Raw genomic sequence first — 26085 nt, 5'->3', positions numbered from 1 at the left:
AGCATAGCATATGTGGTATCTCTCATGGGGGAGATGATTTAATAAGTCAGTTAGCATCTCTGGGCCTTAGTTTCTTCTTTAGTAGGAGGATAATGCATGCCCTTCCTGCTATAATGAATAGAAGTTTAATATACATTATTTTTATTGATGTTTAATTATTGTAGTAACAGGTTTAGTAGTTGGTATTGATTTTAATAGTGACAGGGGGATTCCAAACTCAATGCTTTACCAAGTAAATGGAAGATAGTGAAAAATCTTAACTTCAGTTGTAGCTTATCTGGCCCAGATGAAATGGCATATGTACTCTTCACATGCCTATTTTGATATTAAAGGGTATGGATGCACAGTATTTACAGGTTTCTTTTCTTGTCACCTTTGGGTTCAGCTAGCTCCTATGTATTATAAATTCTGATCTTCAGTTTAATATCCGAGATTTCCAGAGTTTTGCTGAGTAACACCAGGGATCTTAAGTCTTCCTAGCATTTTTCTGGACTTTTAGGTCAGTCCTAGCTTTGATACTGGGGAAACGAGCTTCTACAAAGCATTAGCCTTTGTTTGGGGTCTTTACCAGGTCTTATTTTGTGGTCAAATACTCTCACTTGTACTTCACCACGTCTGCCATAGTTCCTTAGATGAAAGCTTCTGATTTCAGCACTTACACGAAAGCTTGGTTGCATTTGCTTTTCTCTTGGAGATTAGTTCATAATTTTTCTTTTGTAAAATACTGAAATTATGGTACTTGGATATTATTTCCTTTGGCAATGAATGAGGAAATATACCTAAAGAGAAAGTAACTTTATTTTTTCCCATAAACTGTTTGTAGAAGATCATTTTGTAAAATGGTTGTATCTTGTAAAGGTTAGATTTAAGAGCAAAAAGTACAGTGTAATGTACCTCTCCATCTATATGGTGACAAACTGTTCTTGTTTCGTTAAAACTGAAAGAGCTGAAATGGACACTAGCGTATGCAAGAGCAGTACCCTTTATTTTTGCTAATGTTGGCACCAAGCCCAAAAATAGAGGAGAAAAAATTGATTCAGCAAAAGAGTGGTAACTCAGTATTAACTTAGTCAAAATATAGAACTTTTTTACTCTTTGAGTCTGAATTCATCAGCTGTATTTTGACATAATATTTTAAGGCTTTTGTTTTACTCCAAATAGTACTTAAACACCACAAATATTCATTGTATCCTGATGATTAATAATGAATGTTGTTTTCTTAGTGTCGTCTCTACCTTTATACCTGTCCCCAGCTAGTTTCATATGGGACTATAGTAATGTGCTAAAATACAATTTTTTAAAAACAAAAACCGTATGTATTCATTGTAAGGAAAGTTTGGAGAAATTGAGCACGGATGCGCGTGGTCTCTCTCTCTCTCTTTCACACACACACACACACACCAACCAGAAAGAAAATAACTTGGTTTATAAACTCATAACATGAGGGTGGGTAGGATAGCACCATTAAAATTTGGGGTTTTACTTTTCTAGTGTTTTTCCTGTGCTTTAATAAATACCTATAGTTGAAGTTAATGGCTTCAAGGTTATGCATGGTTTTAAGCATGTTGCCAAATTGCTCTCCGGAATAGTTTATAATAGTTTATTTTCTCGGCTACAGAATATTAGAGTGCTGCTTCTTGGCACCATTGCCAAAACAGTAATGATCTTTAAAAATCTTAGTCTTTATTTTTAAAATTAATGGTGTCTGTTAGTATGCTAACATACTTGTTGCAATGATTCAAGTCAGTACAGAATTTCTTGTCCTTTGTTAGTGATACCGTATCTGCCCAAGTCACCCAGACTTCTGGTATCATCTTTGGTTGTTCTGTAGGGTTTCCCTTGGATTCTCTTAGGATCACTTACATATTTTGTGAGTCTATAATTGTGTTGTCTGCACTATTCATTTCTCACTCTCCTTCTGAATTATTGCAGAAGTCTCATGTGGCAGGTCTTACAGATTCTGTTTTGTATTTGGCCATCACACACAATGATGCTGAGTAAATAGTTATTTTAAAGGACAGCTGTAGTCCTAGAATACAGAAACCCTTTGGAAAATCCCCATTATACAAAATCAAATCAAACTTGATAAACTGTTTTTAGCCTCCAAATGAAGGCTTGTAGGTAACTGTTTCCAAGTTCGGTTTAAGGATAGCCTTTAAAACAATTAAAACCAAAATATTTTCCTTTGAATAGAAGAAACGCCCTGTTTTACATTTTGTGCAGAAATGTATAATCTTCAGTTCGATTCTGAGAGACCTCTTGAGAAAGAAAGTGAATAATCACCTTCCTCTGGTGTTACTGTGGTGTGCTTTTTAAAAACTGAAGTCTTTTTAATATAATAACCCTATTTAATTAAACAGCTATTTGGGTACCCAAGGTACATAAATCAAAAAGCAAAAAAGAGTATGTAGTGAAAAGCTCTCACTTTTCATCCCTGTCTTTAACCACCCTCTTTCCAGAGGCAGTCACAGTTACTCTTTTTAATGTTTCCTTCTGGACTTGTTTTAGCAAGCACTGTCTCCTGTGAAGGAAGCAGAAACAGACTATAATTGAAGTGCCCCCAAATCACCTAAAGGCTTTCTAATTAAGCAGTAGTCCATGCTTCTCAATATAATAGACTTGAAACATGTTAGGAGTAGATAGCTCATAACAGTTTTGAAACTTTTTGGTTTGTTTTGTAAGAGAGAGGAAATTAATTTTGTCTCAGCAGAGTTTTTTTTTTTTTTTAATCACTCATTTTACTTTGGAAAAACTACTTTCCAGCTGTATGTGGGAAAATTTGCAGATGGGTTATGTGTATTGAGTTGGTAAAGTAAAAACTTAATGTTAAGAATAAAACATCATCATCACTTAACATTTAATTCTGATTATACATTTGTATATTTGATTACATCATTGAACCATCATTGAACTATCTCATGACGAATTTTTATGAGGAGAATTTCTTGAATTTCTTGAGACTTTGCCCTTTTCCTCCATTTCCCAACAATTATTAGTTGATTTAACTTTAAAATTTTGGACCATTGATGAGCATTAGATCCAAGAGAATAATAATAAAATATGCTCTTTCAACTGAAATATTATAGAGGTGATATTGATTAAGTGTTTTGGAGCATTGCAACTAATCCCATATGTGTCAGAAGCAAAATATCTTTTTTTTTTCCTTTTTTGCTATTGAAGTTACTTAAATTTCTTTCACATCAAAACTGAACAGCAGTGATTTAAATCCTATTTATTATTTGACTCAGCCAGTTATGAAATGGAACCCCTATCCCACTTGAGCCATAAAATGTGTTAAATTTAAGACTAATGCTGCTTTCTGCTTTTTGAATTTACATTTTGGCAGTAACTACCTTCTTTGTTCAGTGTTAGAAAAAAAATCATCTAGGCTTAACCAAATAAGGAAACTGCCAAGTTCACAGATCAGTCAGTGAAAGAAGCCAGAATTAAATGAAAGTCTAGTTATTGACTTTACAGAATATGCTAAGGGGAGATTCTGTGGCATTACAGTTTCTTTGAGACTAAAATTCTTCTATGGTAATAGCTGTTCTTTGACAGTGATTGATGTGAGAAATTCAGGCTGTGGACCTTACCTCCCAGAATCTACAAAACTGGAATGAAGCCAGCCTAGGAGTCATGCATCCTGCCTGACCTCTTCTCCAAATGGCCAGCAGACTTTTAAGACACTGTTGAAGTGGATCTAGTCTTTATTTTTAGCAGGATAATGATGTTTTTAAGAGAACCTGCATACATAAACACATGTATACACCACTATTCTGAATAAAGACCATTTACTCTCAACTTTGACTTTTTGATGCAGATTTAAAAAATCTTGTTCTGAAATCCTGTGGTATTGGTTGTCATAAGAAATAGCTCTAGATCCACATGACTGATAAGTCTAAACAAAACTGGAAGTTTTTGGTGTCAGGTGGTTGATTTTTCATAAGCTATACTTACATCTTAGACTGAAAAAGATCTCCGAAGAATAAATTGAAGATTCTGGGAAGGCAAGTGTGTCAATGCCATGAAGATACGTGGCATATTCTAGCCACTCACTAAATATTTGTTGGATAGGTGGATGGATGAGCCAATGGATTAGGTGAAATATTTATTATAATAGCCCAATGTGTTACTGAGAATTTATTAGGCACTGTGTTCTAGATACTTTGGGTGGATTAACTTTTAATCCTTGTGATAGTGTTGTGAGATAGGCACTTGCTGACTTAATCTCTAAGGAGATAGGTGAGGCTAGGATTGTTAAGACACCTTATGTAAGACCACAGAACTGGCAAACTTTATTTTGGATTCCAGTGCTCCAGCCTCTCAACTATGCCATACGATTTTCCTGTTTGTACAGACCAGAGGTTCACATTTGTGTGTACAGTCAGAATTAATTTTTAAGGTTTTATACTAAAGCTTTCTTTCTCACTTGAACATTATTTTTTTCATAAAGAAATAAAGGTTAGTTCTAGAGTTACTATGTACAACAAATGGAAGACAGCAAATCAACATTTGAATGTTGGTACTTCAGCTGGGCTCACTCACTGGATAAATAATTCCCTTTCTTACTTCTGTCTTACAGAGCTTGTGATTTAAAGTGGGGTCCTGTTGGGGCGCCTGGGCAGCTCAGTGGGTTAAAGCCTCTGCCTTCGGCTCAGGTCATGATCCCAGGGTCCTGGGATGGAGCCCTGCATTGGGCTCTCTGCTCTGTGGGGAGCCTGCTTCCTTTTTTCTCTGCCTGCTTCTCTGCCTACTTGTGATCTCCGTCTGTCAAATAAATAAATAAAATCTTTAAAAAAACAAAGTGGGGTCCTGTTGCTGAAATAAGTTTTTTACCTCTCTTAAAAATAGAATGTTCAGATTGGAATCAGAGCTAAGAGAATAGCGGTTTGACCCCCTCTGTGGAATATGCCTGTCCTCTCCTGTAGAAGCAGCATAGGGTGGTAGAGGAACTGTAGCCACACAGGTTGGAGTTCACATCTATTGAAATATTGTCATATTTTGAAAGAATTCATATCAGTAATGTAAATTAAGAAGTGTTTGATTATAAAATATGAATGTTCAACTTTTGGACTTAGGAAAGAATGGTCTACCTGCTTAATGTTACAGCTTCTGTAAACCAGTGCTACCTAAGTATGGATAAGGTTTGTGAACTGTTCATTGTCTGTATGAGATAAGCACAGGATTGTGACTGAGTGTTTAGACACTTTTATAGCAGTATGATATTGCTGTGATAGCCAAGAGCATGATCCCAAAGCTTGTATTTTCTCTTTTTTAAAAAAGTCACTTTTTTTGTAAGTTATTTTTTTACTGTAATACTGGTCTGTGAGGGACTGGAAGTAAATGAGTTCTTCACCGCGGATAGTCCGAGAAGCCCTGTTACAAACTATTTGCATACCTGTTTTAGCTAATGGCGTCTTCCTGCAACCAGAGTCTAAAATATTTAATAGAACCGTATATAAAATACTACTGTGATTATTAAGTACCACTAGATTTACCTTTTTATTACTGGCTTTAGTAGTAAAACATTTAAATACTTTCAATTTTTCTTTTTATCTATGAGCTGTTTAAAAAAGATGAATAAGTGGATTTAGTGTTTTCTTACTCTTGGTGCACAGCACTGGTTGCAACCTCTGAACATTCCCTACAAATTTGGCTTTATATAAGAAGGTTAAAAATGATGGTGTATTTCCAACAGTTTAAAACTACGTATGTCCCTAATTTTAACTGGGATTTCTTTGAACAGATCCTTTTTATGTCTACTACAGGGACAGTAGGAAACCTGCTGCTTTTCTTGGTGAAGATTTATTGCTGTTAGTTTGCTCAAAGTTTGAATTGATGTTTTTGCTCATTTATAATTGGCTTATGTTAGGCTTCTCTTAAATAGATCTCTCTGCTTGTTGAAAACCAGTCTGTATATCCAGAAGTTACCTCTTTGACCTTGGCGGTGTGTACATATGAATATTGTCTAGTCATTTGTGTATGTGAATGCAGTGATATCTGTGAATAGAGGTGAAGAGTAACCATATCAACAAGAGATTAGAATTTAGAGTCAGCAGGTGCTCAGGCTTATAGTTGTATTTTTTCATTTTCTCCTCCTTTCAAAGCCACTTATTCACCCCCCCCCCCCTTTTTAACATACCTAAAAGAACATGCTAAAGTCAAGATACGTCCCCATCATTTTGTCAATTCACTGATGTTGTCGAAAAGAAATTAGTGGGTTTTTTTTTTTTGGCGAAACTTGATGTAAATTGTTGTAATTGCTGGATTTTAAAATCTTTTGACTTTTTCTTAACTTTTGATATTTTTTGAATTGAAAACAAGTACGTGCTTATTATAACTAAATAATAACAAAGATTCGTAAAAGATATGTCCTTCCATACCATTCTTGTTCATGCAAACATAAAAGCATAACTGCATGTATGTAATAAATTTTTATTACTATTAAGGTTTTTTTTTATATTTATTTTATTTTATTTTTTTTATTTTTAATTTTTATTTTTATTTTTTTTTAAAGATTTTATTTATTTATTTGACAGACAGAGATGACAAGTAGGCAGAGAGGCAGAGAGAGAGAGGAGGAAGCAGGCTCCCTGCTGAGCAGAGAGCCCGATGTGGGACTCTATCCCGGGACCCCGAGATCATGACCTGAGCCGAAGGCAGCGGCTCAACCCACTGAGCCACCCAGGCGCCCTACTATTAAGTTTTAAAACTGCAACCCTTTGTGTGTTGCAGCTCTTTGGGACTCTGACAAATGCCACAGACCTTTCTTCCAGGAAAATGCCTTTAATTATATAGAAATTATCAGTAAAATACCTAGTTAGTCCCGTGAAATTCCAGAATATTTTAAAATAATGGCAAAATTCTAAATCTTATACTCTTTTGGCTCCTAAAACAGTACAGTTTAATTTATTCTTGATTGCCTAGTCTTATTAAAAATGTGAGTTATTATAAATTTGAGTTTATAGTTATATAAAACATATGTTATACATAATGCAGGGATATGGCAGTGGGTTTTTACCTAGTTCCTTATAAGCATTTTAGGAGATCTTTGAACTCTGAATTGAGAAAAATTGGTTGTGGGTTTATATATATGAATTGTTTCTGCTGCTTTTCAGAAATGAGTATAGGTTTTTAAAATTAAGGTATTATTTATACAGAAGAAAATCCACCTATTTTAAATGCATCGTATGATGATCTTTTGTAGTTGTAAACAACTGTACAGTTGCCGCCACATCAAAGTGTAAAATAGTTGCTTCACCTTGTAGAGTGTGCTGATCTGCAGTCAGAATCATCCTCCTTACCTTGACCCCAGGCAGCGACTTAGGAGTTTTGTTTTTCCTTTTCTAAAATTCCATATAAGTGAAACCAGATAGCATATAGCATTTTGTTTGATTTCTTTTTGTTAGTATTAACGTTTTTGAAATTCCTCTCTGTTGTACTGGTATTTCGTTCTTTTTTATTGCTGAGTAATAAATAGTAGATAGAATGGACATACTACAATTTGTTTATCTATGTTTGGTGGCCTTTGGGTTGCTTTCAGTTTTTAGCTGCTCTGAATAATGCTGTTCTGAGCAATGGTGGACATACATTTGTGTGGGTGTATTTTCATTTCTCCTGCTGAATTCCTAGGAGTAGGAACTTGGGTCATGTAGTAAGTTTGTATTTAACCAAAAGATGCTGCAATTACTGTTTTCTACCTTTCCACCAACACTTTTCACGAGATTCTAAGTTTTTGGAAAGGTGTCAGGTTCCCCTTTCCTGACTCAGAAATTGAGGACACCATCTTTTGATTCAGGACGGAGAATGGATTGCAATCCAGCGCTTAGCTCTTGGGTTTTATATCTAGGTCTGTTGTACTTGTGGGTAATGCCGTGTTAACTCTCAAGGTTAATACTCTGGTTGTTGGTTTCCTTGTCTTTTTTTTTTTTTTTTTTATAATTTTTGTTTATTTATTTGACAGAGATCACAAGTAGCCAGAGAGACAGGCAGAGAGAGAGAGGAGGAAGCAGTCTCCCTGCTGAGCAGAGAGCCCGATGTGGGGCTCAATTCCAGGACCTTGGGATCATGACCTGAGCCCAAGCCAGAGGTTAACCCACTGAGCCATTCAGGCGCCCCTGGTTTACTTGTCTTGATCAGTTATTTAAGCTTTTTAGAAATGCAGTGTATTCAGCATTTCCGTATGTCTGCCGGAGAAGAGGGGATTCAGGTACTTCAAGTTGGCATATTTCAAGGCTGGCCCCAAAATTCCAGATATATTTCTTAAATAGTTTACTTTTTAGCCCTGAACCTTATTAGAGTTGTTTTAATAGAGGAATTTTGTCTGGTATCTTCATAGACGTTATTTTACCAGGTAAAGATTGGTTCTGACACTGGTATTAAAAACATTTCTGATTAAAAGTCATTGTACTATTTCCTGAAAGGATTTTGTTGATACATTGTATTTTATAAATCACCAACAAAAATTATATGAAATTGCTCACCTTCAACTAATGTAATGGTATCTTAAGACATAGCTATTTCTGTGAATAGATTGGATTTATTATTTATATGCCAGCGCTTTTGGTAAAAGCGTGAAAGTCCAGTGCTCCTCCCATCCTAGTATTAATACATCTCTAGGCCTTTTAGTTCTGCTCATGTATGACTTGTGTGCTTCATGAAAAGTAAATATTAGCATTTTAATTGGAAATCCATAGCTGGCAGGTATTCTCTTCGCCCAAGCTGACTGCTTGATCTTCACTCATCTGCTCAGGTGTCATCTCAGAGAGGGACCTTTCTTGGGTCGTGCCAGTTAAGGTTACCTCCCTGTTTATTTTCTTCAGAGTGTGCTTCACTATCTATAATTTTTATTCACTTTTTTAACTATCATTCTGGAATAGTGGTTCATAAAGGGGGAGAATCCCCAGCACTTTTTTAGAGGGTCTCTGAGGTCAAAACTATTTTCATAGTAAGATTTAACATTATTTGTCATTTTTTTTAAGATTTTATTTATTTATTTGAGAGAGAGAGACAGTGAGAGAGAGCATGAGCGAGGAGAAGGTCAGAGAGAGAAGCAGACTCCCCGTGGAGCTGGGAGCCCGATGCGGGACTCGATCCCGGGACTCCAGGATCAAGACCTGAGCCGAAGGCAATCGTCCAACCAACTGAGCCACCCAGGCATCCCTATTTGTCATTTTTACTCTCATTCTTTATGAGTGTTTAATGGAGGTTTCTAGATGCTACATGCTGTGTGATATTAAAAGATTGAATGTAGAAGCAAATAGAATCCAGTTGCCTATTAAACTAGATATTAATAGGAGTCACGAAAAATGTGAAAGTGTCATTCTTTTTTTTTTTTTTTTCAAATATTTATTTATTAGAGAAAGAGCCCATGTGTGTGAGTGTGCTTGAACACAGAGGGAGAGGGAGAAGCAGACTCCCTGCTGAGCAGGAACCTGGGATCATGACCTGAGCCAAAGGCAGATGCTTAACTGCTGGGGCCACCCAGGTGCTCCACAATGTTATTCTTCTATCCGGATTAAAATTTTTCTGAAAGTGTAAATTTTTTTAAAAGTCACCCTATGCCTAATTTTATTTTATTTTTTTAAGATTTTATTTATTCGTTCGATGGAGGTCACAAGTAGGTAGAGAAGCAGGAAGAGAGAGAGAGAAGCAGGCTCCCCGCTCAGCAGAGAAACCCAATGCAGGGTTCAGCCCCAGGACTCTGAGATCATGACCTGAGCTGAAGGCAGAGGCTCAACCCTCTGAGCCACCCAGGTGCCCCAATTTTATTTTATTACTTTAAGATTTAAATTTTTTTATTTTAAGATTTTATTTATTTATTTGAGGGAGAGAGAAAACATGAGAGGGGAGAAGGTCAGAAGGAGAAACAGACACCCCATGGAGCTGGGAGCCCAGTGTGGGACTCGATCCCAGGATTCTGGGATCATGACCTGAGCTGAAGAGTGCTTAACCAGCTGAGCCACCCAGAGGCCCTGAAAATGTAAATGTTTTTTAAAAATGTGAAACAGTGTCATTTTTTGTATCCTGATTTTTATTTTGAAAAATAATTTTTCATAACTAATTTATGATAGCATGTGATATATTTGTTATTGTTTTTAAGTGAATAAATATTTTGAACATTTTTCAATTTGAATTTCTAATATGTAAATATCAATATAATAATTTTGGGGCATCCTTAGTAATTTTTAAGAGTGTTAAAAGGGTCTCAGGATCAAAAACTTTTGAGACTTTGTATTTTAAAATATAAACCTCATGAAAGTAAAGACCTTTGTGTTTTAGTTTTCATTTTCCCAGTAGGCCTGTCAGAAGTAATTGGCCTGTAGAAGTCACTCAAAACATACCTAAGTGAATGAATTAATGAGTGAATGAAGGAAGCCAAAAATAACAGACTTTTGGTGATTCTGTGCACAGCTTTCAAATCTTTCTGTAGTAACTGGTCTTGGCGGGCATCATATTTGGTAGAAAATTACTCTGATTCATCAGAGTGCATAATCTTTATTTTGGTCAGATTTAAATTGTTCCCTTGTATGGAGTTGAAAGTTTTGTTTTTTTTTGTTTTTTTTTGTTTTTAAAGATTTTATTTATTTAATTTGACAGAGAGAAATCACAAGTAGATGGAGAGGCAGGCAGAGAGAGAGAGAGAGAGGGAAGCAGGCTCCCTGCCGAGCAGAGAGCCCAATGCGGGACTCGATCCCAGGACCCTAAGATCATGACCTGAGCCGAAGGCAGCAGCTTAACCCACTGAGGCACCCAGGCGCCCTGGAGTTGAAAGTTTTTGATAGGTTTTTGATAGAGAGGTCATAGAGATTCTGCTAAATGTTCCATTTTAAGGGGGATGGAACATTTTATTCATCCTGCTTATTAACTGAAATTTTAGGTTTGTTGACTTCTGGTATAATTAATTTATTTGGTATTTTAGATTGTTATTCAATAGTCCTGTAGTACTGAGAGTACTTTGTGTCTTCGAAGTTAAAATACCGTGTTGTGTTTAGCCTTTTAGTCAGGGTTAGGTTTTCATTTTGTAAAAAGTCACTTTTAAAAAATAGCATTGTGATCATTAGAGATTATAAAATGGTCTGCTTTGCTCTTTCAAATTGCACTGAATAATAAACAGTAGTAGAAAAAGTGGTTCCCCTAGGGTAATTCAGCAGACCGGACATATGTTTACTATTCTTTACTAAGATCCACCCAACTTGAGAGTGTGCAAATCTCAGAAAGCTGGGAGACTGTTTTAGAGATAGTTGATGTATTCAGAGACCAGTACTGACTGTGCAGGGCAAATCAACTATGTTAATAAACACTCAGACCCGGAGTATGACAAGGTTCGGGGGGCATTGTTTGGAAGAATTTGGTAATTTAGGATTCTACTGGCCAGTTTGTTTCCCTCCTTTAGGCATAATATGTAGGAAAATCATGATTTACTCATGAATTTACAGGATAAACAAACCTGGTCATTGGTTATAAGCAGTCTTAAATATGGGGTCAAGCTATGAAGCCTGTCTTAAAGGACATGATGCTTCTCAGATGGATTGCTGGCATCACTTTCCCTCTCACCTCTATGCTCTAGAGATTCTTCCCAGTAGGGTTTGAGTTCTCTTACTAGGGGGTGATATTTATGCTAAATAAAATGTTCACTTTTTGGGTCTGTGTTTCTCAGTGTACTCACTTTTCATCAGCACAGGGAGTCTTAAAACAGAGGAAAGGAAACTTAATTTTAACCAGCTATGTGCACTGTAGTCCTCTGGGGAGTTAAAACAGAAAAAGTAAGGGTGGTCCATACTTACTTATTAGAAGTTAAAATGAAGTAGGATGTTAGAATCACCTGGAGAATCGAAAACGAAAATGAAAAGAAATAAAATGCCCACCAACACCAATATAGGATTCGTAGCCCAGATAAATTAACTCTGAATTTTAGAGGTTGGATTTAGGCGATTAGATTTTGTATTTTTTGTTTGTTTTTCCTTTTGTTTTTTTAAACACTGATGGCTCTAATATGTAGCCAGGTTGAAGACCTCTCTTTTTTTTATTTAAAAAAGCTCTGCAGGGGGCGCCTGAGGGTTAAAGCGCTCAGAGGGTTAAAGCCTCTGCCTTCAGCTCAGGTCATGATCTCAGGGTCCAGGCTCTCTGCTCAGCAGGGAGCCTGCTTCCTCCTCTCTCTCTCTGCCTGCCTCTCTGCCTACTTGTGATCTCTGTCTGTCAAATAAATAAATAAAATCTTTAAAAAATATATAAAAGCTCTGCAGGCCATTTTGATAAGCTGAGAACAAGTGATGTAGAGCTCTTGAGCATGTGGAATCACTTGTGACACTTACAAACAAAATACAGGAGTATGTTTTTGTTTTGGAGACTATTGAGCTTCATGTATGTCTTTTTTTTTTTTTAAGATTTTATTTATTTATTTGTCAGAAAGAGTGTGCACAGGCAGACAGAGTGGCAGGCAGAGGCAGAGGGAGAAGCAGGCTCCCGGCTGAGCAAGGACACCCCCCACATGGAGTCCCACACTCCCCCCATGTGGGATTCCATCCCAGGACACTGGGATCATGACCTGAGCCGAAGGCAGCCACTTAACCAACTGAGCCACCCAGGTGTTCCCGGGTATGTCTTTTTAAAAGGAAGAGGAAGCATGATGTAAATAAACAGGATTAATTAAAAATATATCAGCACTGTTTTAGGGACAGAGGCATATGGTTGGAGGGAGAGAAAATGAAAGGGGATGAGCTTGACTGAAACAGGACTTTTGTGGTGGAACATTCCCATCTTGTGGCCTGTGCGAATAGTGCTTGTCAAGACTAGAATCTGTATTGCATTGTAGCAACTAGTGGCAGTTTCCTGTTGATGCTACTTGATTCTGGTGATTCAGGGCACAAAAATTTTGACCTCTAGCACCATCCCCTTAGTGTCTTTTGCTTCCTGACCCTGTAACCTTACACTGAACTTTTCTACTTTATGCATGAAACCTTGCTTCTGTAGCCTAGCTACAGCTGCTTCTTCCAGAGCTGTTGCCCTTGCATTCTTTCTGTTTCAGCCATGTTATTACAAAGTTACTCAGTTATTTGGAAGTAATTACAAGTACCTTGAAGTCCAAAGCCATATCTCACCTCCCTCATTTAATAATTTTGTGTCAGATTGTTTCCTCATCTGGCAAATAAATGAGGAAACACTATTTCTCATTTAATGTATTTGTGGGATTGAACGAGTCATTGCATGTAAGGCACTGTGGAGTGCTTGATGTGAGTGATCCATAAATGTTTAATGTTTACTCCTTCGACAAATAGATTCTGAGTGTCTTTTAAGTGGCAGGACCTGTGTTGGGTATTGGAGATATGAATAACACATCTCTTCCTTTCTAGGAGAATGTTTAAAAGAGGAGACCGTGAGCAGAACACGGATTTTTGTCTTGTAAATATAAAACATCCGTGGAATGTTTTTATTTATAAATTCTTAGTTATTTCTGTAAGATAGCAAAAACTCGCATGTGAATTTGTTACTTCCGATCGGGAATTTTCTTTTGACATCTTTCAAGTTTGAATTGCAAGCCCATTACTTTACTTTTTGAGCAAAAGAATTGAGATTTTAGTATGTATGTAGGAAATAAGGTCATAAGATATCAAACTGAAGAATGAGTTAGCTTGGTTTTGATAACTTTTTTTTCATATTTTTGGATGCTTTATCAGATTATATTATAATGGCAAGATTGTAAATGTTGGAAAATTATTTTAGTGATCACTAAAGTCTTTTTATTTTGGGCAGCCTTAAATGCTAGAGAGTATTTATCCACAAAATTTAAGCCTTCTTTCCTGAGACTACACCTGTAGTCCTTAGTTTGCCTTTCAAAGTAAGGCACATCCTCTAGTGCCTCACTTTTTAGAAAGTGTGCTTCCTGGTGGTCTTTACTCCAGAGAGAGCTTTGAATTCATTGAACTAGTTGTCATCACAGGGTTTTAAGCTTTCTCTCTTAGCACTATCCCTTTCTTTGTATACTTACTTATGTTGATTGTTTCTAGCAGATGGTTAAATCACCATTATTCTCCCATCTCTCAGTTGGATACTGTTCTTGTAAATTTTCTCTCTGGTCATTCCCAGAGAACTGAAAAGAACAGGTCAGTGATGCTGAAAGAGTGAGACAATAATTTCTCTGACTTGGAGCACGGTGCTTCTGTTGATGCTGTATGAAGTTGCATTGATTCTTTGGCCAGACAGGTCAAGCTGCCGGGCTGTTTGGTTACATTACGCTCCTACCCCCAGCTCTTTACAATTTTTTTTTTTTTTAAGAGTTAAGACTGCATTTCATTAGAAGTTACTTACTGTAATAGCTCATTTTTAAATATAATAATTTATTTAAAATTCAGTTTTCTTTGTAAAAGGAAATGAGGTTATTTTGGCCTGGCTTCTTTGTGAAACTGCTGGGTCTTAGTCATCAACACTTCTTTTTGCACACATAAGCACCTGCTGTTTAGAAATTAGTTCTAGAGTTTGTCTGAAGGTCTACATTAAGCTCCTCTGTCTTTTAGGATCTCATTTACTTTGACTTCAACATGACTCAGTGATTTCATTAAAGGGTTAAGTGTCTTGGAACCTAGGCAACTTAGACAAGCTGGTAGGTGTGTTTGTAACGACTTTTAATTAGTTCTTTTTATCCCTTCTAAGTCACTCATGTTTCTTTTTTAAATGTCCTTCTAAGTCACTCATGTTTCTTTTTTAAATGTGCAGTAATTGCACTTTGCAGAGAGATAAGCTGAATAGAAGTTAAATAGTTCTGCTTTTTATAATCAATAATATTTTATTGAACATTATTGCATGTCAGACCCTATGTGAAGTATTTAACATACATTGTCTCATATCTGATAGTGTTGGTATTGCTTTGGAATAACTCCATGATGCAAATTAGAAATCAAAGACTTAGGAAGAACAAATAGCTTCCCTAGGGACACAGCTAGTAAAAAAATGTTGGAGCTGGAACTCTTACCCAAAGCCACATGACTCTTAATTTTGTGCCTTTCAAAAGTGGAAAGGTCTTTTATATAAGGATGTATAATATGGTGCACTTCATACATTTCACAGTGCTGAAGGTCTTAATTGGTTGGTTTTCTTCCACATGAAGGTCTTTTCCGTGCTAACTCCGTGCTGTCCTTAAGAGGTCTGGATCTTACTTGTTTGAAATCTTCTTGGGGTCTGTTTATCACGAAGTCTGTAACTAACTTTTTAATTATTTATTGAATTATTAACGGGAAAATCATTTTCCATGTTATTAAAGTTAAAATATTCACACAGCTTTAGAACTTGACTTGGTTTAAATCTTGGCTCTTCCACTTCCTGATTGTGTGACCTTTAGCTGTTTACTTTCTTTCTGTTTTTGTTTTGTTTTTAAAGATTTGTTTATAAAGATGAAAATCAAACAAGATTTTATAAAAAGAATTGATAAGAAGTTGGTTGAAAAAGGAAAGAAATTTAAAAAAAGAGAATGTATCAGGCGGGACACTAAAACAAAGCATTGTATTTTTGCAGGTGTAACCACCACCATGTTAAGATACAGAAAAATTCCACCATCCATGAAAGTTTCCTTGTTCCCGTCTACTCTTGACCCTAGGCAACCACTAGTCTGATTTCTTTTATTTTCTAGAATTGCATATTAATGGAATCATACAGTATTTACTGACCTGAAGATACCTAGTATCATAATGTAGTTTATCACCAGAAATATCAGAAGTTCAAGCAGATATATTGGAGCAAATTTCAGCAGAGAACTTCCCTAATTTGGGGAAGGACACAGGCATAAAAATCCAGGAGGCACAGAGAACCCCCCCCCCCGCCCAGTCAATAAAAATAGGTCAATACCCCATAATCTAGTAGAAAAACCCACAAATCTTTCTTTCTTTCTTTCTTTCTTTCTTTCTTTCTTTCTTTCTTTCTTTCTTTGACAGACAGAGATCACAAGTAGGCAGAGAGGCAGGCAGAGAGAGAGGAAGGGAAGCAGGCTCCCTGGTGAGCCGTTAGCCCGATGCAGGGCTCAATCCCAGGACCCTGGGATCATGACATGAACCAAAGGAAGAGGCTTTAACCTACTGAGCCACCCAGCACTCTGAAAACTCACAAGTCTTAATGTCTCTAAGAGACTCATTTGACCCGGAGACACCTCCAGATTCAAAGTGAGGGGGTGGAAAACGACTTACCATGCTAATGGACATCACAAGAAAGCTGGGGTGGCAATCCTTATATGAGATAAATTAGATTTTAAGCCAAAGATTTTAATAAGAGATGAGGAAGGACACTATATCATACTTAAAGGGTATGTCCAACAAGATCTAACAGTCTTAAATATCTGTCCCCTAACATGGGAGTAGCCAATTATATAAATCAATTAGTAACAAAATCAAAATCAGCCACAAATATACAATAATGGTAGGGGACTTTTAACACCCCCACCACTGAAATGGACAGATCATCTAAGCCAAAGATCAACAAGGAAATAAAGGCTTTAAATGACACACTGGACTAAATGGACATCGCAGATAAATTCAGAACATTCCATCCCAAAGCAACAAAATACACATTCTTCTCTAGTGCAGATGGAACATTCTCCAGAATAGATCACATCCTGGGTCACAAATCAGGTCTTAGTGGTACCAAAAGATTGGGATCATTCCCTGCATATTTTCAGACAACAATGCTTTGAAACTAGAACTCAACCCCAACAGGAAAGTTGGAAAGAGCTCCAAATACATAGAAACTAAAGAGCATCCTACTAAAGAATGCATGGGTCAACCAGGAAATTAAAGAAGAATTTAAAAATTCATGGAAACAAATGAAACACAACTGTTCAAAATATTTGCAATGCAGCAAGGGCGGTTCTAAGAGGAAAGTATATAGCAATATGAGCCTTTCTCAAGAAACAAGAAAGATCTCAAATACACAACCTAACCCTACACCTAAAGGAGCTGGAGAAAGAATAGCAAATAAAGCTTAAACCTAGCAGGAGAAGAGAAATAAAGAACAGAGCAGAAATCAGTGAAATAGAAACCAAAAGAACAGTGAACAGATCAATGAAACTAGGAGCTGGTTCTTTGAAAGAATTAAGAAGATTGATAAACTCCTAGTCAGACTTAACAAAAAGAAAAGAGAAAGGACCCAAATTAGTAAAACTATGAATGAAAGAGGAGAGATCACAACCAACACCAAAGAAATACAAACAATTATAAGAACATATCATGAGCAACTGTATGCCAGCAAATTTGACAATCTGGAAGAAATGGTTGCATTCCTGGAGACGTATAAACTACCAAAACTGAACCAGGAAGAAATAGAAAACCTGAACAGATGCATAACCAGTAAGGAGATTGAAGCAGTCATCAAAAATCTCCCAACAAACAAGAGCGCAGGGCCAGACGGTTTCCCAGGGGAATTCTGCTAAACATTTAAAGAAGAATTAACACCTGTTTTCCTGAAACTGTTTCCAAAAAATAGAAATGGAAGGAAAACTTCCAAAATCATTTTATGAGGCCAGCATTACCTTGATTCCAAAACCAGACAAAGACTGAGGAAGATTACTGAGCAATATCCCTGATGAACATGGATGCAAAAATTGTCACCAAAACACTAGCCAAAAGGATCCAACAGTACATAAAAAGGGTTATTCACCACGACCAAGTGGGATTTATTCCTGGGCTGCAAGGTTGGTTCAAGGTTGGTTCAACATCGGCAAATCAATGTCCTACATTAGTTAAAAAAAAAAAAAAGGACAAGAACCATATGATACTCTCAATAGATGCTGAGAGAGCATTGGACAAAGTACAGCATCCTTTCTTGATCGAAACTCTTCACAGTGTAGGGATAGAAGGTACATACCTCAGTGTCATCAAAACCATCTTTGAAAAACCCACAGCAAATATCATTCTCAGTGGGGAAAAACTGAGAGCTTAAGTTCAGGAACTTGGCAGGGATGTCCACTATTGCCACTGTTATACAACATAGTACTGGAAGTCCTAGCCTCAGCAGTCAGACAACAAAAACCAATAAAAGTCACCCTAATTGGCAAAGAAGTCAAACTCTTACTCTTTGCAGATGATGTGATACTTTTATGTGGAGAACCCAAATGACTCCACTCGAAAATTGGTAGAACTCAATACAGGAATTCAGTAAAGTGTCAGGATATAAAATTAACACACAGAAATGAGTTGCATTTCTATACACCAACAAGAAGACAGAAGAAAGAGAAATTAAGGAGTTGATTCCATTTACAGTTGCACTCAAAACCAAAGATACCTAGGAATAAACCAAACCAAAGAGGCAAAGAATCTATACTCAGAAAACTACAGAATACTCATGAAAAGAAATTGAGGAAGACCCGTGAAGACACATGGAGAAATGTTCCATGCTCCTGGATTGTAAGAACAAATATTGTGAAAATGTCTATGCTGCCTAGGGTAATCTACACATTTAATGCAATCCCTATCAAAATCCCATCAACTTTTTTCAAAGAAATGGAACAAATAATTATAAAATTTATATGGAACCAGAAAAGACCCCAAATACCCAGAGGAATGCTGAAAAAGAAAACCAGAGTTGGCGGGATCACAATCCAGACATCAAGCTCTGTTGCAAAGCTGTAATCATCAAGACAGTAATGGTACTGGCACAAAGACAGATGCAAAGGTCAATGGAACAGAATAGAGAGCCCAGAAATGGACCCTCAGCTCTATGGTCAACTAATCTTTGACAAAGCAGGAAAGAATGTCCGATGGAAAAAAGATAGTCTCTTCAACAAATGATGTTGTGAAAATTGGACAGCTACATGCAGAAGAATGAAACTGGACCATTTCCTTACACCACACACACAAAATAGACTCAGAATGGATGAAAGACCTTCAGTGTTTGACTGGAGTCCATCAAAATTTGAGGAGAACACAGACAGCAACCTCTTCAACCCCAGTTGCTGCAACTTCATCCTAGAAACATCACCAAGGCAAGGGAAGTAAGGGCATAAATGAACTATTACGATTTCATGAAGATCAAAAGCTTTTGCACAGCATAGGAAACAAAACCAAAATAAAACAGAATGGAAGAAGGTATTTGCGAATGACATATCAGATACTAGATCAGACTAGTATCCAAAATCTGTAAAGAACTTATCCAACTCAACATCCAAAGAACACATAATCTGATCAAGAAATGGGCAGAAAATATGAACAGACCTTTCTGCAAAGAAGACATTGAAAAGGCCAACACATGCATGAAAAAGTGCTCAACATCACCCAGCATCAGGGAAATACAAATCAAAACTACAGTGTGGGGCGCCTGGGTGGCTCAGTGGGTTAAGCCGCTGCCTTCGGCTCAGGTCATGATCTCAGGGTCCTGGGATTGAGCCCCGCATTGGGCTCTCTGCTCAGCGGGGAGCCTGCTTCCTCCTCTCTCTCTGCCTGCCTCTCTGCCTGCTTGTCATCTCTCTCTGTCAAATAAATAAATAAAATCTTAAAAAAAAAAATTTAAAAACTACAGTGAGATTCCACCTCACACCAGTCACAATGGCTGAATTTGCCAATCAGGAAGCGCCAGGTGTTGACGAGGATGCAGAGAAAGGGGAACCCTCCTACACTGCTGGTGGGAATGCAAGCTGGTACAGCCACTCTGGAAAACAGTATGGAGGTTCCTCAGAAAATTGAAAATAGAGCTGTCCTACAACCCAGCCATTGCACTGCTGGGCATTTGCCGTAAAGGTACAAATGTAGTGATCTGAACCAGGGCACATGCACCCCAGTGTTTATAGCAACAATGTCCACAATAGCCAGACTATTGGAAAGAGCCCGGATGCCCATCATTAGATGAATGGATCAGATGAATGGATAAAGATGTGTCTCTCTCTCTTTCTCTCTCTCTCTCTCTCTCTCTCTCTCACACACACACACACACACACACACACACACGAATATTATGTAGCCATAAAAACCCCGAAATCTTGCCATTTGCAACAATGTGGATGGAACTAGAGGGTATTATGTTAAGCAAAATAAGTCAGTCAGAGGAAGACAATTATCTTATGGTCTCTCTATGAGGAATTTGAGAAACAAGACAGAGCATCATAGGGGAAGGGAGGGAAAAATGAAACAAGATAATACCAGAGAGGGAGATAAACCATAACAGACTCAATCTTAGGAAACAAACTGAGGGTTGCTGGGCGGGGAGGGGGCTGGGTGAGATGTGGTGGCTGGGTGATGGATTTGGGGAGGGTATGTGCCATGGTGAGTGCTGTGAATTGTGTTAAGACTGGTGAATCATAGACTTGTACCCCTGAATCAAATAATACATTGTATGTTAATAAAAAAATAAATAGAAAGTGAAGTTAAAAAAATATTTATTTTAGAAAAGTGAGAGAGGGGAGGGGGAAAGGGGAGGAGAGATACAGTCTTAAAGCTGACTCCTCGCTGAACATGGAGCCACATATGGGGCTTGATCCCATGAGCCCGAGATCTCAACCTGAGCTAAAACCAAGAGCAGATGCTCAGCTGACTGCCACTCAGGTGTCCCACTGCTTTCGTTGTCTTACTTGTAGAATGATTATATTCCTTTCTTTTAACATAGTTCTGAGAATTACATGATTGGATGATACACATGAAATAATTAGAATGTTGCCTAGCACATAATGTTCACTGATTGTAACCTTTTAGTTAACTGGTTATTGGTGATTAATTTTTGTCAAAATGTGTTTTAAGTAAAACACTAATCAAGAAATACTAATTAGCATTTTTTTGTTAGACTTATTTTTCCTTCTGAGGACTTATGTATTTTAGATCGTGTTGCCCTTTAGTCTTCAGGCCATGTGTTTATACTAAATACTGTTACTACTACTGTTACTAAATACTGTGTGCCAAGTGCCATTCAAAGCACTTAATATATTAAAAACCTTATTTTCTAGGAGTTATAACTAATGATTATTGGTATTGTGAACTTTTAAAGTATTCCAGCCTTAGAGTGTTACCACTTTATCTTTATGGAAATGTTAAAGGACAGAGTAATGTAAGAGCCAGTTTTCCATTAGAGGTTATGTGGTGTATCTTGGTTGAGGAAAATCAGGTGGTGCTAGAGTCTTTGTTTTGTTTTCTTTGTTACCACACGTTCCCATTGTTGCTTATTTGGAATAATGAGATACTCTGTTCAGGAACCATGTTGAGGTATTGAGAAGTTGTCAAGGGAACAGTCTGCTTTCAGGTTTTCAGGTAATTGAGTTTTTTATCTCTGTGTGTTATTGATGGTTTTATTATCTTTGTCAGGAAATTATCACGCTATTAACAGACACTAATAGGAGCACTTCCTCTGTAGTAACTTTGGATTGAGGTAATAATACTCTTTGAAGGAGCTCCTGGATGCCAGACCTTTTGGAAGCCTTGACCTGAAGGTCATGAGTGGTGTACGTGGACATTTTTGACATATCTTCAAACTCCAGAAGTTACAGATATACATTTAGATTATGTGAGTTTTATTATTTGTATCAGAGTAAAGGAATTGATTCATAAGAAACTTAGTTCTATTATATAATTTTATGATTTTTGCAGACCCATAGTATGGTTCATTTTTTCCTTTGAAATGAAATACAAACTGTAAGGATGGTTGTTAAGCTCACTTCTGTTATTTTCTTTTAGGTAGTATTAAAAATAATAAAACATTATCAGGAAGAAGGACAAGGAACTGAAGTGGTTCAAGGAGTGCTTTTGGGCTTGGTTGTAGAAGATCGTCTTGAAATTACCAACTGCTTTCCTTTCCCACAACACACTGAAGATGATGCTGACTTTGATGAAGGTAAGGGTATTCCTTTCATGTGTCTTTGCAATGCATACAAATGGTTTTTATTTTAAATTTATTTTTTTGAGATATTTTATTTATTTTTATTTTGGAGTGGGAGAGAATGCATGCGAGTGAGCAGAGGCACAGTGGGGAGGAGTAAGAGAGTCTGAAGCAGACTTTGTGCCAGATGCAGAGCCCAGTGTTGGGTTTGATCCCGTGACCCTGAGAATGATGACCTGAACTGAAATCAAGAGTTGGATGGTTAATGGACTGAAATACCTGGACGCCACCCCCATAAATGGTTTTTAATATAGTTCTCACCATAACCTTCGATTATTTCTTACTGGGAGTCACGCCAGCCTAGTTCACTTGATTACTGAGTTTCTTGAAAAAATTATGCAAATTCTTTGAAATGAAGATTTATATTAAAAAAACTTCATTAGTTTGGCCTTATGTGGAATTTGAGATTCTGATTTTAGTAATTTAGATAGGAGCTGTGCTGTTCTTAACTTTACCATGATGAAACCAGCTTTCAAATAACTTAAACTGTGAAGGGTAGGGATCAGCATTATGTGTCCAGCATTCATTTTCTTCTGTAGTATTTTGACTTGACTTTTAAGATGAGTTTAACTATCGATTTCAGAAACAAGACACTGAGAATTTCAGGAGGTCTTTGTGTGTGTGTGCGTGCATGTGTATGGTGCACTGCAGGTATAATTGCTTTGCCAACAAAGGCCGTTACTAGTTAAAGTTCACACCAAAGGCTAAGGTCAATAACTTGAGAGATTTTTTAAAAAATCTAGTTAAAAATAATTTCCCACTTGTCTGAACACTGAAGGGTCATTTTCTGTATAACGATTTTTTATTATAGTAAGAACAAGTAGTATAATTTATCATCCTAAACCATTTTTGAGTGTAAGGTATAGAGTGTTAACTGTACGCAGGTTGTTTTGGAACAGATCTCTAAAAGTTTTTCATCTTGAAAAAACTGAAACTCTACATCCTTTGACCAATTCCTCCTCTTTTCTCCCTTGCCAGCCTTTGGCTACCACCATTCTGCTTATTTGCTTCCTTCCTTCCTTCCTTTTTGTTTTTTGAAAAGATTTTATATTTAAGTAATCTTTATACCCAAAGTATAGAATTCAGAACCCGTGACCCTGAGATCAAGAATCACACACTCCACTGACTAAGCCAGCTAGGTGTCCCATCTGCTTTCTGTTTCTAAAAGTTTGACTCCTTTAAATACTTCATAAAAGTGAAATCATGCAATATTTGTCTTTTTAGAGACTGGCTTATTTCACTTAGTTTAGCTTAATGTTCTCAAGGTTCATCCATGTTACAGCATTTGACAGGATATCCTTTCTTTAAGGCTGAATAATATTCAGTGGTATATATATACCACTTTATCCATTTGTCTGTTGATAAATATTTAGTTTATTTCCATCTCTTGGCTCTTTTGAGTAATGTTGCAGATACCTCTCCCAGGTCCTGTTTTCAGTTCTCTTGGAGATATACACACACACACACACACACACACACACACACACACAGAGAAATGGGATTTGCTGGATCATATAGTAATTATATATATATATATAATAATATATATAATTATATATTATATATAGTAATTATATATAATTAATTTATATAATTTTGTGAAGAACTTCATACTGTTTTTCAGAGAGGTTACACCAATTTACATTCCCTACCAGCAGTGTGCAGGAGTTCTGATTTCTTCATATCCTCTCCAAAATTTTTTATTTTCTGGTTATTTATTTTTTTGATAGTGATCCTTCTAACAGGTGTGAGGTAGCATCTCACTGTTGATTTTGATTTCCATTTGCCTGATAGATAATGATGTTGAGCATCTTTTCAAGTTATCTGTCTGTATTTGAAGAAATGTCTGTTAAGGTCCTTTGCCAGTTTTTAGGATTGTTGTTGATGAGTTGAAGAAGGTCTTTGTATCTTCTGGATATTAACACCTTATCATATGTGTGGTTTGCAGATATTTTCTCCCATTCTGTAGGTTACTTTTTTACTCTGCTGAGTGTTTCTTTTGCTGAATCTTTTTAGTTTGATGTAATCAATATTGTCAGTTTTTACTTTTGTAGTTAGTGCTTTTGGTGTAATGTGCAAGGAATTATTGCCATGACCAATGATAGGAAACATCTTCCATTTTCCTCTGGTACCATACTGCTTTGATTACTGTTGCTTTGTAGTATATTTTGAAATCAAGAAGTGTGAGGCACACGGCTTTGTTTTTCTTTCTCAAGATTTTGGCTCTCTAGGGTTCTTTGAAATTCCATATGAATTTTAGGATTTTTTTTCCCCTATTTCCATAAAAATGCCATTGGGATTTTGATAGGGACTACATTGAATTTGTAGGTCACTTTGGGTAATACGGACATTTTAACAATATTAAATCTTCAGTCTATAAACACAGTTGTTTTTACTTTCTTCTAGCTGTTTGGTAGTTTTCAGCATACAAGTTATATTCCCAGGTGTTTTATTCATTTTGGTGCTATTGAATATTTCTTTTTGTGATTTGTTTTCTATGCAGTTTTTAATTGATGACTTTTCACTTGGATAAAATGTCACTTATGTAATTTGATTTCACATACTCATAGTACCTTGAAGATATAATAGATACTAAACATGTTCTTGCTAAGGTTAGTACCTTGATATTGCAGTTTGGTCTACAAAAATAATTTTTTCCTTAAAGTAATATCTTTAGAAACTAACCAAAGCTATTTTATTCTAGGCACTTGAGTATTTATATTTTTCTTTCTTTTTTTTTTTAAGATTTTATTTATTCATTTGACAGACAGAGATCACAAGTAGACGGAGAGGCAGGCAGAGAGGGAAAGAGGAGGAAGCAGGCTCACTGCTGAGCAGAGAGCCTGATGCAGGGCTTGATCCCAGGGCCCTGAGATCACGACCTGAGCTGAAGGCAGAAGCTTTAACCCACTGAGCCACCCAGGCTCACTTTCAGTATTTATATTTTTAAAAACTTTTGTGCAATATGTACCTCTTTGTTTTTAAGCCGGCCAAGCTCTCCACTGTAATATTTCATCTGAACTACTGTAATGCTATCAGATTACGATTGGGATTTCTCTACACTCCGTTCTGGCAGTGTTAGGATATCTAAGTTCCTTTCTTTACTAGCATATATGGAAAGGCTTAATTATGTTGCAGTAATAACTCTTAGAGCTAGAAAACTGAAGAAGACAAGGGATTGCTAACATAGCTTTTTTGGTTTGGGAGTGATGAGTCTGAGGGGTTCACTTGAAGTGGCTTACTCAGTGTGTTAGTGGCATAGTTGGGAGTGGAATCCTTTCTGGAACAGTTTATATTGTCACTTAGTTACCTCAAATAATTACTTTTGTCTTATAAAAATCTCAATTTAGAATTTGTGTAAGCAGAATGTATTATTAATTTTAGATGTTGATCACTGGATGCTGACTTCTCTTACAGGCTTTCAGGTAATTGACTAGTATGCTATTTTATGAACACGTACTTTAAGAAGCTCATTAAAAAGTTTTAACAATATGGGCATAAGAAATTTCAATTTAGTGTTAAATAATAAAATTGCTGGACATTGCGTGCTGTGTACTATGTGTACATTGCCTATAATTAGTTGTTATTCTGCACATTTGAAGGTTTTATCAGTCCCATTTTCCATATTAGCAAACTGATCCTCAATAAGACAAATAACTTGTCAAAAATCATTTAACTGGAAATTTATAGAACAGGGCTTGAAATCTTTCTCTGCCTGATTCCAAGTCTCATGACTTTCCTGTTACTGCTTTTGGACACTTAGTGAAGTGAAAGCCAGTGTTTAAAGGATATAGAATGGGGAGCATCATTATTTTGTAAGTGAAATCTGCTCTTTGGGTAAAACAACTGAATTTGTTTTTCTTGATTTATCTTTAGAAGCGAGTAGGATTTGCCATTTTTCTTACGCATGTGAAAAATCTGCGATATTATTCTTTATTTCTTCCTACCCTTATTTAGTCAGTCTGGAATTTTAGGTTCTCTCACATTATTTATTTATTTACCTGAATAGCCTTTACTATGTAGTCACCATTAGATTTTTATCAAACCTAGGTAAAAGCTAAATTTTCTCATTATATGGATATATCTTGGAATAGAAGAGCCCTGCATGTTGATTATTTTAAATCATTCTAAACACCCATTGTTTTACATACCCCTTTTCTGTTATTTATGCCTACTAAAACTAGTATTTGTTTAGGGAGAGAACCTTTTTCACCTTTCACCTTATGGAAGTAAAGTTCTCACTAAATATTT

At 36.5% G+C, this 26085-nt stretch overlaps 1 protein-coding gene across 1 annotated transcript in view; it reads left to right on the top strand.

The window, feature by feature from the left end:
• The window catches only part of EIF3H (eukaryotic translation initiation factor 3 subunit H), a 98566-nt gene that overhangs the window by 6859 nt on the left and 65622 nt on the right, over positions 1-26085 (top strand). Inside the window, exon 2 of the mRNA XM_032316083.1 lies at positions 21633-21789. Within this exon, the coding sequence (XP_032171974.1) occupies positions 21633-21789 (157 nt within the window). The remainder of the gene's footprint in view (positions 1-21632; positions 21790-26085) is intronic.

This window comes from Mustela erminea, chromosome 16 (genome assembly GCF_009829155.1).
Source record: "Mustela erminea isolate mMusErm1 chromosome 16, mMusErm1.Pri, whole genome shotgun sequence".
NCBI classification, from domain to species: Eukaryota; Metazoa; Chordata; class Mammalia; order Carnivora; family Mustelidae; genus Mustela; species Mustela erminea.
The sequence above is the reverse complement of the archived record's forward strand: the minus strand, read 5'-3'. Positions and strand labels throughout refer to the sequence as shown.